We start from the raw sequence: 16,404 nt of genomic DNA, 5'->3' as shown, positions 1-16,404 counted from the left end.
GGCCCAGTGTTCTGAGGACGTATAGTAAAGCTAATTAAGGTGTGGTTCGTGTCCTTCAGTAACATTTAGTGCAAGAAGATTTCCCTTTAGCTAGATGTTAATGAGTTACTTATACTAAAGAAAGAATTCAAAAGTAACAAACAAAATCTATTTAGTATTTCATAAAAAACATCGGAGAGTGAAAAAAGTAAAACATTTTAAATTAACACTCTTTCCCTGGTGTTAGAGTAATACCACTACTAGATTACATTAGCCATAGTTGACAGCTATTGCATTTAGTTATAACAAATTTAGAGACTCAACTATTGTAGCTGGGCATAGCAGTAGTACATATCTATAATCCTTACATTCTGTGACCTAGAGAAGCTGAGGCAAGAAGATTATGAATTCAAGGCCAGCTTATGCTATATAATAAGACTTTGTCTGGGGCCGGGAGTTTGGCCTAGTGGTTAAGGTGATTGCCTAGCATGCATGAAGACCTGGGTTCAATTCCTCGGTACCACATACATAGAAAAAAGCTGGAAGTGGTGCTGAGGCTCAAGTGGTAGAGCTCTAGCCTTGAGAAAGTCCAAGGACAGTGCTCAGGCCCTGAGCTCAAGCCCAGGACTGGCAAAAAAAAAAAGACTTTGTCTCATGATACAAAATATAAAACAAGAAAAACAATTAACTATTGAAATATGAATGTAGACTGAGTGAGAGAAGGAAGAGGAAAAGAGATGCAAAAGTGAGGATTGGGAACTACTATTAATATTTCAAGTAACAGTTGAGTAAGGTTGTAGAAATGTTAGCAAACAGCTTCTAGGGTGTGTGTATATAGTGAGGGGGAGCATAGACAAGTACAAATGAGTGCGTGTGTGCATGTATGTGTTTGGGGGGGTAATGGAAGTTTAGTTACCATATAACCATGTTATTTTCTTCTTAAATTAGTTTCAGGCTAAGTAACCATAGGATGTTGTTGTACAAAAGGATACACTACCTTTTACTGAGTTACAATGTGGTACACAAAATTAGGTATTTAAAAACAAAAATTAGAACTGGGTGCCAGTGGGTTCACACTTGTAATCCTAGGAGACTGAGATTTGAAGACAGTAGTTTGAGGCCAATTCAGGCAGAAAAGTCACTAAGACTCTACTGCTTATGAACCACTAAAAAGCCTGATGTGGAGCTGCAGCTCAAGTGGTAGAGTGCTACCATTGAGCCTAAAAGCTAAGGGATGGTGACAAGGTCCCAAGTTCAAGTCCCAGGATGGAAAAAATTATTTGAGTTGTATGAAATTATTTTTATTAATCTACTTATTTCTTATATATATATATATATATTGATATGGCATTGGGGTTTGAACTAAAGGCTCTGCACCTGATAGGCAGTGATAGTTTTCTAAAATTTTTGAAGCAAGATTCCATTAAGTATGGCAATCAAGAAAAGTAGCGTACTTACATGTGAATATTGATGGAATTTATGCAACTGAAGAAAGGGATATCATTCTATTTTGAGTTAGCAAGATTCTGATTTTCTAAGGCAGTGATACTTAACATTCTAGAATCAGATAGTTATTTATTTATTTATTTTGCTAGTCCTGGGACTTGGAACTCAAGGCCAGAGCATTTGTCCTTGGGCTTTCTCAAGGCTAGAGCTCTAGCATTTGAGCCACATCATTATTTCTGGCTTTTTCTATGTATGTGGTACTGAGGAATAGAACCCAGGTCTTCATGCATGCTAGGCAAACACTCTACCAAACTCCTGTCCACTAGACAGCTAATCTTTTTAAAATAAAGAAAATTATAATGTCGCCAGAAATTGTTTCAAATAAGGTTCAAGATACCACATTAAATAAAGCACACCTATATCCTGGCTATTTAGGCAGCTGAGATCTGAGGGCTGTGGTTCCAAGCCAGCCAAGGAAGGTCCATGAGACTCATATCTATTAAATCACAAAAAAAAAAAAAAAAAAAGCTGTAAGTGGAGCTGTGGCTCAAGTGGTAGAGTGCTAGCCTTAAATAAAAAAAGCTCAGGGACAGTGTCCAGGTCTTAAGTTCAAACCCCAGGACTAGCATAAAAAAAAAGTTCCTACTCTAAGGTCTTGCTTCAGCTGTCAAAGAAATCCTAACATGGCAAAATTGCCATTTCTTACATTTCTATGCATCTCTAATTAGGAAGTATGTAACACAGTAGAGCTTTTTTGCTATCTGACCACTTGTATTAATGAAAAATGCTTTTTAAAAATGTATCTACTGGGCCAGGAGTTTGGCCTAGTGGTAGAGTGCTTGTCTAGCATGCACGAAGACCCAAGTTTGACCCCTAGGTACCAAATACACAGAAAAAGCTGGAAATGGTGCTGTGGCTCAAGTGGTAGAGCTCTGGCCTTGAGAAAATCCAAGGACAAGTGCTCAGGCCCTGAGTTCAAGGCCCAGGACTGGCATGCAACAACAAAAAATCAATCAATCTATCTGTCTGTCTGTCTGTCTATCTATCTTGCCAGAGCTCTACCACTTGAGCCACAGTACCACTTCTGGCTTTTTCTGTGTCTTCGTGCATACTAGGCAAGCACTCTTACCACTAGGCCACACTCCCATCCCCAAATCTATATATTTAAATAAAATTGGACAATCTTTTTTTTTTTTTTGGCCAGTCCTAGGGCTTGAATTCAGGACCCGGGCACTGCCCTTGGGCTTTCTCAAGGCTAGAGCTCTATCACTTGAGCCACAATACTACTACCAGCTTTTTCTATGTATGTAATATCGAGGAATTGAACCTGTGTCTTTGTTCATGCTAGGCAAGCCTTCTACCCTGAGGCCAAACTCCTGGCCTGACGACTTTCTTTAATGGCTTTTTATTCCCAATTTTTTTTTTCCCTTTTCTCTTTTTTTGTGCCTATACTGGGGGGTGGGGGAACTTGAATTCAGAGACTAGGTACTATCCCTTAGCTATTTCACTCAAGGCTCTACCATTTGAGACATAGCTCCACTTCTGGCTTTTAAGCTGTTAACCGGAGGTAGAGTCTCACATACCTTTCTTGCCTGGGTTAACTATGAGCTGCAATCTTCAGATCTCAGTCTCCTGAGCAGTTTGGATTATAGACATGAGCCACTAACATGTGGCTTAACTCACAATTATTTTTATGTGTTTTACTATTTAAAAAGAAATTTATTCTCTCAACAAGTCAATCTGTTATTTAGTAAGTTGTGTGTGTGTGTGTGTGTGTGTGTGTGAAAGGGGGGGTGTTAGTTCAGAGCCTAGTGGTCTCACTCAGGTTTTTCTGCTCATGGTACTTTACCATTTGAGCCATGCCCCCAGTTTAACTTTTTGCCAGTTATTTTTAGAGATAGTTCAGAGACCTTCCTGCCTGAGCTGGTTTCAAATCTGAATCCTTCAGGTCTCAGCTTCTGGAGTAACTAAGATACAGGTATGAGTCACTGGCAGCCAAAGGAACAGTCACTTTTAAAGAAATTTCATATTCCCTGTATTAAAAACTCTCTAATCAGAAAACTAATCTGAAGCCTCAAAGTACACAATACAAGCCATGGTAAACAGACCATTAAGAGGCACACAGTATAGGTTCCTGTTTATTACAACCAAATACTTTTATGGAACATTTACTCTTGCACTAATGGGTCCCATTTTTAGAATAAACTGCAGGTGGTGGAAAAAAATAAGACTAGTCTAACTTAGAACAGCTTAGGAATTGCCTCAACATTATAAAGGACCATTTTAAACACCAATGAAAGGCTAGAAGATTCCCCCTAACAACAGGACCAAGACTATAGTGCTCACTCTCTCCATTGCTATTCTATCTTTACTCGAAGTCCTAGCAGACTAAGTAGGTATGGGGAACAAAAAGAAAATGCATCCAAATTATAAAGAAGGAAGTAAAATTATCTGTATTTACAGGTAACATGAATCTATGCTAAAAAACACACATATAATATATAAAAACCCCACCACATAATTATTTCTGATAAATAAGGTATGAAATTAAGGACAAAAATCTGTGTTTCTATACATCAAAAATCTGAAAACAAATATTAGGAAAAGAATTCTATTTACAATTGCATCCAAATGAATAAAATAGATCAGAGTAAGTTTAATTCAGCAAGCAAAATACTTGTATATGAAGAATACACAATATTTCTAAAGAATCTGAAGGAAGCATAATTGAATGAAAAGATGTCCTATGAACCAAAAGACTACTGTTAAAAGAACAGTTAAAAAATATACTCAGGATATTTGCAGAGTATGACTGCTAAAACATTGTGCTACAAAAGCAATGGATTGTGACGTGTATGTGTGTGCAATTCTGAGATTCTTTACTTCTATGTAGATCTGTTTTTCTAAGGTTACAATCACTTCAGAGTTATAGTCAAAATATACAATGAAATGGCCTGGCAATGAGATAGTTGAAACTGTCAGCATTTTAACAGAGAAGTATTAAGTAAAACACATCTGACAAACCAGAATTCTATCAAGAAAATGAAATTCAATCCAACAAATTATATACAGTAAATTACAGTATATACTGTATATAAATGTATAAATAATTTAGTATTCATTGACTGTTTTATTTATGCTAGTAACTCCTAGATAATGGGTCTATAGTGATAAATTTTTAAATAAATGCTACAACACAGACAAAAGATCAAGGATAACTGAGTAGTGACAGGGATACACCAGGGGTAGGGGAAAGGTTAGAGGGTTTTCCACTGAAGAAAGCTAGTACTGTCTTTGAGAAAAGTCTAAAAGGAGAAACAGGAGAGAGACAAGAAAGACATGCAACAATCGAATTGAGTCACAGAGAAAAAGTATAACTCATTTAGAGAACTGTGAGTTTAATGCTGGAATGCTAGAGTTTAATGTCAGATACATGTTGGAAATTCAGGCTAGGAAAAAAGGAGATTTAGAAAGGGATCTTTCATAGGTGAATTTCATCTTCAAGGTTACTAGTAGAGCATAAACATAAAACCCATAAGATAAGACAACATGGGAAATAACAACAAGACAACATGAGAAATAATATTCTATGTAAAAAAGTACATAAAATAAAGAATCCCTATACTGAGATGATGGCCCTGAAAATGGAGATGCCAGTTACGGAAACAAACACAAACTATGAGAGAAAAGGAAACACGTAAGATGACCCCAAGATACCAGTCTCATTATTAACTAAGTGAATGGTGATGCTCTAACTATGAAATGAAAATACCATACACCAACCAAGTTCTCAAAGGGATAATTACTATCTTTTAAGAGTTAGGGAACATTTTTCAGGAGGTGGAAGCAATACATATGATAAAAGATAAATTAAGGCAGGGAGTTAAAAAACTGGCTCTGAGGAAGAGTCTGAGTAATGATAAAAGATATTAGCTAGGGCAAAGAAAGCCATATCCCTGGGGCCGGGAGTTTGGCCTAGTGGTTAAAGTGCTTGCCTAGCATGCATGAAGACCCGGGTTCGATTCCTCGGTACCACATACATAGAAAAAAGCTGGAAGTGGTGCTGAGGCTCAAGTGGTAGAGCTCTAGCCTTGAGAAAGTCCAAGGACAGTGCTCAGGCCCTGAGCTCAAGCCCAGGACTGGCAAAAAAAAAAAAAAGAAAGCCATATCCGTGCTTTATAGGCCATATTAGGACTTTCTGGATTGTGTTGTTCAAATAAGGAGAGCAATGTTAGGTTGAATTATAAGGAAAACAATTTGGAAAATGACTGGCTACAACATGAAAAGAGATTACAGGACTGAGTTGAAAGGGATGTGGCTATAAAACTAATGAAAGATTTACATTGGTGGCTTACAGACAGGATCAATGAAGACGGAGTTAAAGCAAACATATACTTTGAAACACTAGCATTCACTCATCCATTCCCTACAAAATAATTTGCTAGATAAATACCCCTTTTTTCCTTTTTAATATTGACAATTAAATGTTTTAATGGAAACTTACACAGCTTAAGAAAATGAGGTAAGAAAAAAGGTTTTAAAACAGTCAAAATGGAGTGTTATTCACCAGTACAGAAAACACAGAGAAAGGCCTAGGTATGTACGTGAAAAGAGTTAAATGGGAGGTAATAGATTCTTAAGTGAATGTCAGTTTTTCTTTTCTTTTGCCTACATATATTTTATGAAAGGAAGGTACCAGCAGAAAACAAAATGGTATAGCAAGTGATGACATTCAAAGCATTGTTCTTCTACAGAGGAGAAAATACACGTATATCATCAAAAAGTATCTATATTTCACTCTCATAAATTCAAGTTCTTCTGAAACAAAAATTAACTGGATTTTTTCTGTACAAAAAATTTTAATAATAGTGCTCTCTGTAGATTAAGATCATACATAATCAACATGTTAAGTATTTTTTAAATGACCTTGTTCTTTGAATTACAAAGAATACCTCATTAACACAGAAAATCAGAAAACAAAAAAAAGTGGTGCATCCCAGTAAATCCAGCATAAGGGAGGGAATGGTACTAAGTCTGAAGCCAGCCTGGCAACAGTCAGAAACCAAGAACAGAGTCTAGAATTAGTGGCTCATGCCTATAATCCTAGCTATTCAAGAGAGTGAGATATGAGTGTAGCAGTTTGAAACCAGTGTAGGGCAGGAAACTCCATAAGACTTTTATTTCTAACTACCCAAAAGCCAGAAGTGGAATTGTGGGTCAAGTGATAGAGCACTAGTTTTGAGCAAAAAGTTCAGGAACAGCACTCAGGCCCTAAATTTAAGCCCCTGGTCCAGCATTAAAAAAAAAAAAAAAGTTATAGTAGAATTCTGATATTTGGGGCTTCTGAATTTAGGAAGATTTTTTTTTGGGGGGGGGGTGTCATGGGGCTTGAACTCTGGGCCTGGGCACTGTCCCTGAGCTTTTCAGCTCAAGGCCACCACCCTATCCCTTGAGCCGCAGCACCACTTTTGGTTTTTTTAGTGGATAAATGGAGATAAGAGTCTCAGTCTTTAGTGCCCAGGCTGGCTTTAAACCTTGATTCTCAGATCTCAGCCTCCTGAGTAGCTAGGATCACAGGCATGAGCCACTGCGCCCGGCTTAGAATTTTTCAAGACATTTTTCCTGATCCTTATTTTTCCTTTGCTAGTATTAATTTAATTATAAACAACGTAATAACATTCATCTTTACTACTAACAACTAAAGAAAGGAAAATATAAAATAGAGGCTTACAGTTGTGGTAAATTTGGTCTAATAAAGGGATCATTTTCTGCTCCATTAACTGCTTTGTTTTTTCTTTGTTTTGGTTCAGAATTGGTAGAAGGGGCCTGAGAATTATTGGCTGTGGTAGGAGGTTTACGTTTGGCTAGAAGTTTCCTTTGCCTTTCAATTTCTTCCCTTTGCTGATTCACCCACTCTTGTTGCCTGAGTAGAAACAAAACATTAAAACTGTAGTAAACATATTACTTTTCATAACTAAAAATACAATATAAAGTAGCATGAAAAAATATATATTATAAATCCCAATACGTACTCATATTTCAGATTCTCTTCTTCCTTTCTCCCCTTCCCGTTTCCCTCCCCCCTGCCAGCCCTAAAGTTTGAACTTGGTCTCTGTCCTTCAGTTTTTTTGCTCAAGACTAGCACTTTATCACTTGAGTTACAACTCCATTTCTAGTTTTTTTGGTGTCTAACTGGAGATTAAGTCTCATGGACTTTCCTACCCAGGCTGACTTTGAATCCTCAATCCCAGATGTCATTCTCCTGAGTAGCTAGAATTACAGGCATAAGCAGCCAGCAGCAGGCCACTCATCTCACTGTTAAGTGAGCTATTCCTCAAATCCCTGGACTAGGGAAATATACATTGCCTTAACAATATTACAGTAGCTAGATAGTCTATCATAATATGAAAAGAGAGACCATATCTATTTTATATAGTTATGGTCAAAATAGCTAGCACAGTGATAAGCATGTACTAGAAGTGTTCAGTAACTATTTATGGAATTAAAAAAAAAGGAAAAAGCTAATAAGAATTAGGTTTTATATATTCATTTCACCACTTTTTTCAGTTAATCTTATAAAATGCAAATACAAATTAAATATGAGCAGTTACTTTCTAAATTTATTTATTACAAAATTTGGAAATATACAGCTAATATTTCAAACTTACCTTAAAAATTTAGGGGAAATAAAGCAATTTTGACAATTCAGGGGAAGTAAGGGAATAGCAAAAAAACATATGCATAGGTTTGAAAAATGGACAATTAATAAATGTAAAGTTATTAGAATTTCCTATTCAAGAATCTAAAACTACTTGCTACAGAGCTTTCTAGAAACTAATAGGTATCTATTGTGAAGCCTCCTCTACCCCGTCCCCTGTGACATTATTAATTAACATGATGTTTTTGTTGTTGTTGTTGCCAGTCCTAGGGCTTGAACTCAGGGCCTGAATGCTGTCCTTGGGCTTTTTCTCAAGGCTAGAGCTCTACAACTTGAGCCACAGCACCATTTCCGGCTTTTTTTCTATGTATGCAATACTGAAGAATCGAACCCAGGTCTTTGTGCATGCTAGGCAAGCACTCTACCACTAGGCCAAACTCCAAGCCCAATCATGATGCCTATTTGTTCATTTCTATTCTTCCACCCTCCTTTTGAGTTATAAATAGCATGATATAAAATATGCAACAGTATATAACAGTAAGCACTAAGTGCTTATTAGTGATAGTTAAGGCACACAGGTAATTTTGTTCTTGACAGCTCAATGGAGAATTAATATTTTAGACCATGTATACATTTATACATTACAGGTCTGGATTTAGTGATAGAGGGTCTTGCCCACAAAATGGGTCTTGATGGTTTCTATCTTAAATCCACTTCCTGCCCTCTATACTGTCAATATCTTAACTTAAATAATGGGGGTAACTGGATCACCTCTCCATCTCTCAACAATTTTTTTCTTTTAAATATTATTTCCACATTATTAGTTATTCTATAACTCAATTCTAATCACTGCATATAAAATTGCTATAACTCCCACAGAAACGAAACCCCAACTCCTTAGGATAAGGAAGAACATTGACTTTTGTTACACAATAAGCCTAACACCTAGCATGGATGTGTTCAAGCCCCAAGACTGGCAAAAAAACAAAAACAAACATTTATATGCTTATATATTGCTATGTATCTTTATCATTCACCATACAACAGTGAATATTATATAATATATATACACACACTCTATAGATGAATATTAATAAGTTTACTAAGATTAAGATCATAACACCTGTTTTAGATTCCTTTCATATGTACTAAATTCTATTATTTTAAATACTAAGAAGATACTGAACATAATTCCAAATTAATAATTTTTTAAAGTTATGAAAACTCAAATGGATTCTGAAATTTTAAAATTTAACAATGACTAACTTAACAAGATTCTGAAATGCAAAGCCATCTGTCCATTGTTCAGTAAATGAAGCGCCATGTCTAACTGTTGTAAAGTGCCCAAGGCGTAATCTATCTTGCATACTCTTTTCTCTGCTTGACAGTTTTTCTTGCGTACTCTGAAAAAAATAAAAAAAAAGGAGAAAAAAATCATCAGAGTTTTGTTCTTTTAAATTTAAAAAAGTATAGAAGATAAAAAGGAGCTAGTAAAAGGGAAATTTACAAGGAAAGAGATAAAATGAATGAGTTTACCTTTCTTTTTTTTTAAACTTACCTTCTCAATAAGAAGTTTCTTGCTCATAGATATACATTTATTTAATCGTTCTTTGTATTTTTCAAGTAATTTTTGTTGATCATCTATCTGTCGTCTGAGATCACAGTTAGCCTACAATGTAATATTTTGAATACACTGTAAAGACAGCCTTACTAGAATTAATTTTTAAAAATCTTTTTATAAAATTAAATATTTGTGTGTGTATATATATTTTAATTAATTATTTTTATTTTATTTTTGTGCTGGTCCTGGGGCTTGAACTCAGGGCCTGAGCATTGTCCCTGAGCTTTCTGCTCAAGTTAGTGCTCTACCACTTGAGCCACAGCTCCACTTCTGGCTTTTTGATGGTTAATTGGAGGTAAGAGTCTCAGAGTCCTAGGATGGCTTCCAACTGTGATCTTCAAATCTCAGCCCCATGAATAGCCAGGATTACAGGCATGAGTCCCTAATACCTGTCTTTATTTGAGTATGTTTTTAAAAGCTTACTACTATGAGATCACAGTATTAACTGCTATTTGTTATCATTTAAATGCAAATGGATATTAAAATTTTTTTAAATTTAACAATGACTAACTTAAAAATTTTCAAGAAAGTAGATGAAACTTGTACATATATTCTTATAAAGTATGTAAGACTGGCTATGTAAGTCATCTGAGTTGTTTTATTTCTAAATAGAAGCAGCACAAGCCACCTCAGTTTTGGTGGTATTGGGGTTTAAACTCAAGGCCTCACACTTGCTAGGCAGGTGCTCTAACATTTATTTGAGTCACACCTCTAACCCTCTTTGACTTCGTTGGTTTTCAAAAAGGGTCTCCTGCTTTTGCCAGAGCAATCTTCTTTCCCACATGGCTTGTGCATATACTATGCTTACACAGCATACTTACCGAGATAGAATCTTGTTAATTTTTTGCCTAGACCGGCCTCAAAACCTTATTTTATATTTCACTCTACCCAGCCTAGCGTTTCATTTTAAAGTTGGTACTTTCAATCATGAACTTATGCTATCAATGAGCAAATGATTATTTTTTCCTGCTACAGAATATTTTTCCATGTTTAATATTTCCTGGACAGTTTGGTTCCAAATAATTTGATTTTTTTTTCCCCTCCAAAACTTATTACTTACCCTGAGCAAATCATCTATACGACCTTCCTTTTTTTCCAGGTCCTGGTTTTTATTACTCTCTAATGCTGCTAATTTCAGCATTGTGAGATCAGTCTAAATGAGAAAAAAGTTACTTTAATATCTTTTAAATATATATTGCCACATACAAACATAAAACTAGATTTTACCCAAATTCAAAAAGCAAAGAAAATTATGAATTTATGTGTGTGAATGGCACCTCAAAAAGTCCCAATTTGGTTCTAAGCTTTAACTTCAGAAGTGTAAATGCTACAAACTTAACAAAAATTATACTTATGTTCCATTAAAACGTAATATATCCACTGCTTTCTCTATATACTACTCTGATTATTCAACTTTGCAAAGGAATATAATATGCCTATGAAGTACAACAGAAATAAATCAGGAAGCTGAGGTGGTCAAGCAAAAGGCCTATTTTCCCAATTCTTAGTTCCCCAAATTGTCAACTCAGAAACTGTTGCATGTTAAAACTTTAAAAAATAAATTTAGAACAAAATGAAGGTATAACTTAGTAGTAAGAGCATGTACTTAACATGCCCAAGACCCTGGGTTCAATCCCCAGCACCAAAAAAAAATTAGGTTTTATATTCAAAATTCATAAATTAAATAGAAAGTATAAAAGATTCCAAGTAATTCAACTTAATATTTTTCAAAATTGAGACATAAATATAAACTCTAAACTCAAATGAATTGCTTAAATATTTACTTGTAACAAACAGCACAATCACAAAGGTATCAATTATATCCACTTGGATATTAATAATCAGTAAACATGGTTTACAGTAAATCTTATCAGTAAACATAAACTATTTATGTATTCTGATATGGTCACAAATTGATTACAAATTGGCTACTGGTTATGGTTTATTTGCTTTAAGCATCTATGCATTTGATAGCATATAATATAAAACACGTTGGTAGTAAAATGTTCCAGTTTCTCCATTCCTGTTAACTGCTTTTCTTGTTGCAGTTATTATTTAGTAAAACTAGCTTACTTGTTATCTTAGTTGTTTAATATAAAAGTGATCATGGGTTTCCTAATAGTGATAGAAAAGTGTATTATTTTTTACCTGAGTAATTTTAAAGGATAACTGCTTTGGTTGTATAACAGGGTGGTCCCCAAAAGCTAATGCCGTAGGAGAAGGACTATTCGGTCGAACCTAAATAAATAAATATTAAACATAGCTATATTAACTATATATAAAAAGTTCTATTTAGTAAACAGAAAGATTCCTACTTATCAACTAGTATTTATTTATTATTTATTTTTGGCAATCATGCACTTGAGCTCAGGGCCTGAGTACTGTCCTTGGGTTTTCTCAAGGCTAGAGATCTACCACTTAAGCCACAGCACCATTTCTGGCTTTTTGCTATGTATGTGGTACCGAGGAATTGAACCTGGGTCTTTGTGCATGCCAGGCAAGCACTCTACCACTAGGCCAAACTCCTGGCCCTGTATTTCTGAGGAATGTTTTACCTTTTAATGTCTGACTTAAAGACATAATTAACCTAAATGATTTTTTTAAATCGTTGTCTTTATTTGAAAAAGGGTCTCTGGTAGTAGCCCAGGCTGGCCTGGCTCCAATTCCCAATTGCTTTGATTAACAGCAATTGAAAGTACCACTATGGGCTTTCTCAAGGCTAGTGCTCTATCATGGGAGCCATAGCACCACTTCCAGATTTTTCTGTGTATGTGGTACTGAGGAACTGAACCTGGGGCTTCATGCATTCTAGGTAAGCACTCTTACCACTAGGCCATGATTGTGGCCCCCACAACATATTATTATTATTATTATTATTATTATTATTATTATATTTTGCCAGTCCTGGGGCTTGAACTCAGGGCCTGGGCATTGTCCTTGGACAGAAGTGGTCCTCAAGGCTAGTGTTCTGCCACTTGAGCCACAGCACCACTTCTGGCTTTTTCTGAGAATGTGGTACCAAGGAATTGAACCCAGGGCTTCATGTATGCTAGGTGAGCACTTTACCACTAGGCCACGGTCCCAGCCCAAATGCATTTCTAGTACTAGGGACAATAACACATGCCCTTAGTAGTCTGAAATCAACTTATGAGTTTTATGACTTATCTATTCACTACTTTAAAAACATTAAATAACAACGTAAGTTAAATTATGTATTGAGATTTATGTATTATTCTGTGTACTGCAATGTGTTGAACCTCAGAGGACAAAATTAATAAAATACAATAAGGAATATGTGAATATAGGGAAAAACAGGGTATTCAAATAATAAGAATTTGAGTAACTTTAAATGTAGAAGTTTATAGTTCACTGAAAATCAGCTTTATTTTTCTGGTTATATACTGAACTTTGCACAATTAAAAATAAAAAAAAACAATGCACATAAAAGAATTATGTCTTAAAATTTTAGAAACAAATAAAACACAATAAATTAATTCATACCCAAGATCTTTCTATGTTAAACTCAATAGCCTTTCTTTTTCTTTAGCACTCTCAGAAATAATTCTTGCTAAATTTTTGTAGTAAAGAAATTCAACTAGTACACCATGGCATGCATGATTGTACCTAGTACTAATTCTGTATTAAGGGCCTTTTGTTTTATAGCAGAAATCAACAAGTGAAATACAAACTGACACAAGAGGTTTTGTGTGTGTGTGAGGGGGGTGTCATGAGGCTTGAACACGGCCTGGGCACTCTCCCTGAGCTCTTCAGCTCAGGGCTACCACCCTATTATCCCTGGGCCTGGGCATTGTCCCTGAGCTCTTCAGCTCAAGGCTACTATCCAATCCTTGAGCTAAGCCTCACTCCTCATTTTTTTTCCCCTAGAGGTTAATTGGAGATAAGAGTCTCAGGTCTTTTCTGACTGGGCAGGCTTTGAGCGTTGATCCTCAGATTTCAGCCTCGGGGTAGCTAGGATTACAGGCATGAGCCATGCACTCCCCACCCCCAGGCAAGAGTTTATTTATCTTTGTTCTAACATGCTCAGCAGAGCTCTTTTTTTTTTTTTTTTTTTTGGCCAGTCCTGGGCTTGAGCTCAGGGTCTGAGCACCGTCCTTGGACTTTCTCAAGGCTAGAGCTCTACCACTTGAGCTCCAGCACCACTTCCGGCTTTTTTCTATGTATGTGGTATCGAGGAATCGAACCCGGGTCTTCGTGCATGCTAGGCAAGCACTTTAACCACTAGGCCAAACTCCTGGCCCTCAGCAGAGCTCTTTTAAGAAATACTGTAGGGGCTGAGAGTGGTTGTGTGCTCACCTAGCATGCACGACGCCCTGGGGGTTCAATTCAAAGAAAGAAAAAAATACTGTAGCCAGGCACTGGTAGTTCATGCATGTAAGCCTAAACTACTCAGGAGGCTAAGATGAGGATCATGGTTTAAAGCTAGCCCAGGTAGGAAAGTTCATGATACTCTCCTCTCCAATAAACTATTCAGAAAAGACTGGAAGGGCACTGTGGCTCAAGTTGGTAGAGCACTAACCTTGAGCAAAAGCAGTACAGGGACACAGCCCAGACCCTAAATTCAATCCCTATGACTGGCAAAAAGAGGGAAGGAAGGTATGGAGGAAGGGAGGGAAAATACTACCAGAAAGGGAATGAACTAATAAAAAAAAAAGGGAACAGGAAACAAATACAACCATACTCAGTGTATATATGTGATAAAAAGAAAGCAGAAAGGCTGGGTGTGTGGCCTAGTGGTCAAGTAATTACCTAGCATGCACAAAGCCCCGAGGGTTCAATTTCTCTGTACCACATACACAGAAAAAGCCAGAAGTTTCGCTGTGGCTTAAGTGCTAGAGTGCTAGCCTTGAGAAAGCTCAAGGACAGTGCCCAGGCCCTGAGTTAAAGACCCAAGGCTGGCAAAAAAGGAACTAGGCTTGTTTCACAAGCCTAGGTGGAAGGATCAAAAGAGATAAGGACAATGATGGAGGGGGCAACTGATCAAGAAGCACTGGACACTTAAGTGGACATTTTAAATTGTGACTCCCATGTAAAGTAAAACCTTTTGAAGTTCAGGGAAAGAATACTTTTTATGCATACACAATTAATTTTGGAAATCTTCAGTTTAAGGAGCTTAATTTCAAAAACAAATTTTTAGTAGTACTGGGTCACTAAAAAAATATTCAACTTGCCTCACAGAAATGATTTTGTCCCTGAGTTTTGTGCTCAATGCTAGTGCTCTACCACTGGATTCATAGCTCAACTTCTGGTTTTTTGTTGATCAGTGATATGAGTCTCTTTTTGGTTTTTTGGTGATCAGTGATATGAGTCTTTTTTTGGCTGGCTTTGAATCATGATCCTCAGAGATCTCAGTTCCTGAGTAGCTAGGATTACAAAAATAAGCTACCAGCACCCAGCACAGAAATTATTTAAACACACACACACACACACACACACACACACACACACACACACTCCTGTAATCTTAGTAACTTGAGAAGTTGAATTCAGGACGATCTTTGAGGCCAAGCCAAGTTCCCTTTCAACTAATAAATAACTGGGCACGGTGGAGTCTACTTGTCTCATTAGCCATTCTGGTGGCCAAGAGTAGGTACATCAATGGTTCTAATCTACACTCAGTTTCAACTGAAGATTCTGGGCATAATATTTCACATCTGTCATCCAAGCTACAGCAGGAAAGTGTAGAATACAAGAATCAAGACCCAGATGCTCAATCAGTGTAAAAAAAGAGCTGCATGGCTTACTGGCAGAGTACCTGCCTAGTAAGTACAAATTCCCAAGTTCAAACTGCAATACTGCCAAAAACAAACAAAAAATACTAGGATCATGGTCCAGTGTCTTTAAAAAAAAAAAAAGATCTGGAAGTACAGTTCAGTGGCAGAATATCTGCCTAGCAAGTGCAAAGTCATAAGTTCAAATTACAACAGTACCCAAAACACACATACAAAAATAACAACAAAAAAAAGTACAAACACTGATTTATAGAGAAGTTCCCAATACAACAATAAATGATAAAAAAAAATTATCCAACGTACCTAACTTCTTAGACAAAGACTATGCATGAAAGCTTGAAAGGTAAAAAACTTACAGATGAGGAAGGAGTGGAATGTGAGTTTTGAGGAGAACGGATAGCAGGAGGTATGCCTCTTACTGGACTGGAGCCATTTCCACCTTGATACTGACAGAAAGAAAAAGGAAACTGGTATTTTTTTTTTAAGTTTACATTAGTTTAAATACACCATTAAAAATCAATTCAAATGTACCTTGCTTTATTTGTGCTAGGGAATCAACTCAAGATCTTCACTCACATCAGACACTACATCCCTAATCCTAAATGGATCTTATTTAAAATCAGACCACGCTGTTATTTAAATGTTCAGAAAGGCAAAACTAACAAGGGACTATTAATCATAAGAAATGACAAGAGTGTATCTTAAAATCCTTATTACTTCATAGCCTAGCTAGCTATTGTAACTTGTTATTGTGGCTAACACAAAGAGTAATAAATTACACTGAAGATATGAACACATTTTATTTATTCTCTCAAAGCTTTATATATGCCTCTATAAGTGTTCTTTGAACCAATAAATGTGAAAATATTTACCTGTGAATCAACTATCTTGGAAGAATTTACAAGATGTTCACAGCAGGGGCCGGGAGTTTGGCCTAGTGGTAGAGTGCT

General features: G+C 36.3%; 1 protein-coding gene across 6 annotated transcripts in view; it reads right to left on the bottom strand.

Annotated features, from left to right (window-relative positions):
• Tlk1 (tousled like kinase 1) overlaps nt 1–16,404 on the bottom strand; it is a 121,824-nt gene that overhangs the window by 35,014 nt on the left and 70,406 nt on the right. For all 6 annotated transcript variants that reach the window (XM_090342651.1, XM_090342654.1, XM_090342652.1 and 3 more), the window contains 6 exons: nt 15,811–15,900; nt 11,853–11,942; nt 10,765–10,857; nt 9,642–9,752; nt 9,350–9,486; nt 7,157–7,348 (listed from right to left, as the gene is read on the bottom strand). In XM_090342651.1, coding sequence (XP_090198777.1) covers nt 7,157–7,348; nt 9,350–9,486; nt 9,642–9,752; nt 10,765–10,857; nt 11,853–11,942; nt 15,811–15,900 — 713 coding nt within the window. The remainder of the gene's footprint in view (nt 1–7,156; nt 7,349–9,349; nt 9,487–9,641; nt 9,753–10,764; nt 10,858–11,852; nt 11,943–15,810; nt 15,901–16,404) is intronic.

The sequence above is a fragment of the Megascapheus bottae genome, chromosome 12 (genome assembly GCF_031878675.1).
Source record: "Megascapheus bottae isolate mThoBot1 chromosome 12, mThoBot2.hap1, whole genome shotgun sequence".
Taxonomy (NCBI): Eukaryota; Metazoa; Chordata; class Mammalia; order Rodentia; family Geomyidae; genus Megascapheus; species Megascapheus bottae.
Note: the sequence above shows the minus strand (reverse complement) of the source record. Positions and strands in the feature narration are given on the sequence as shown.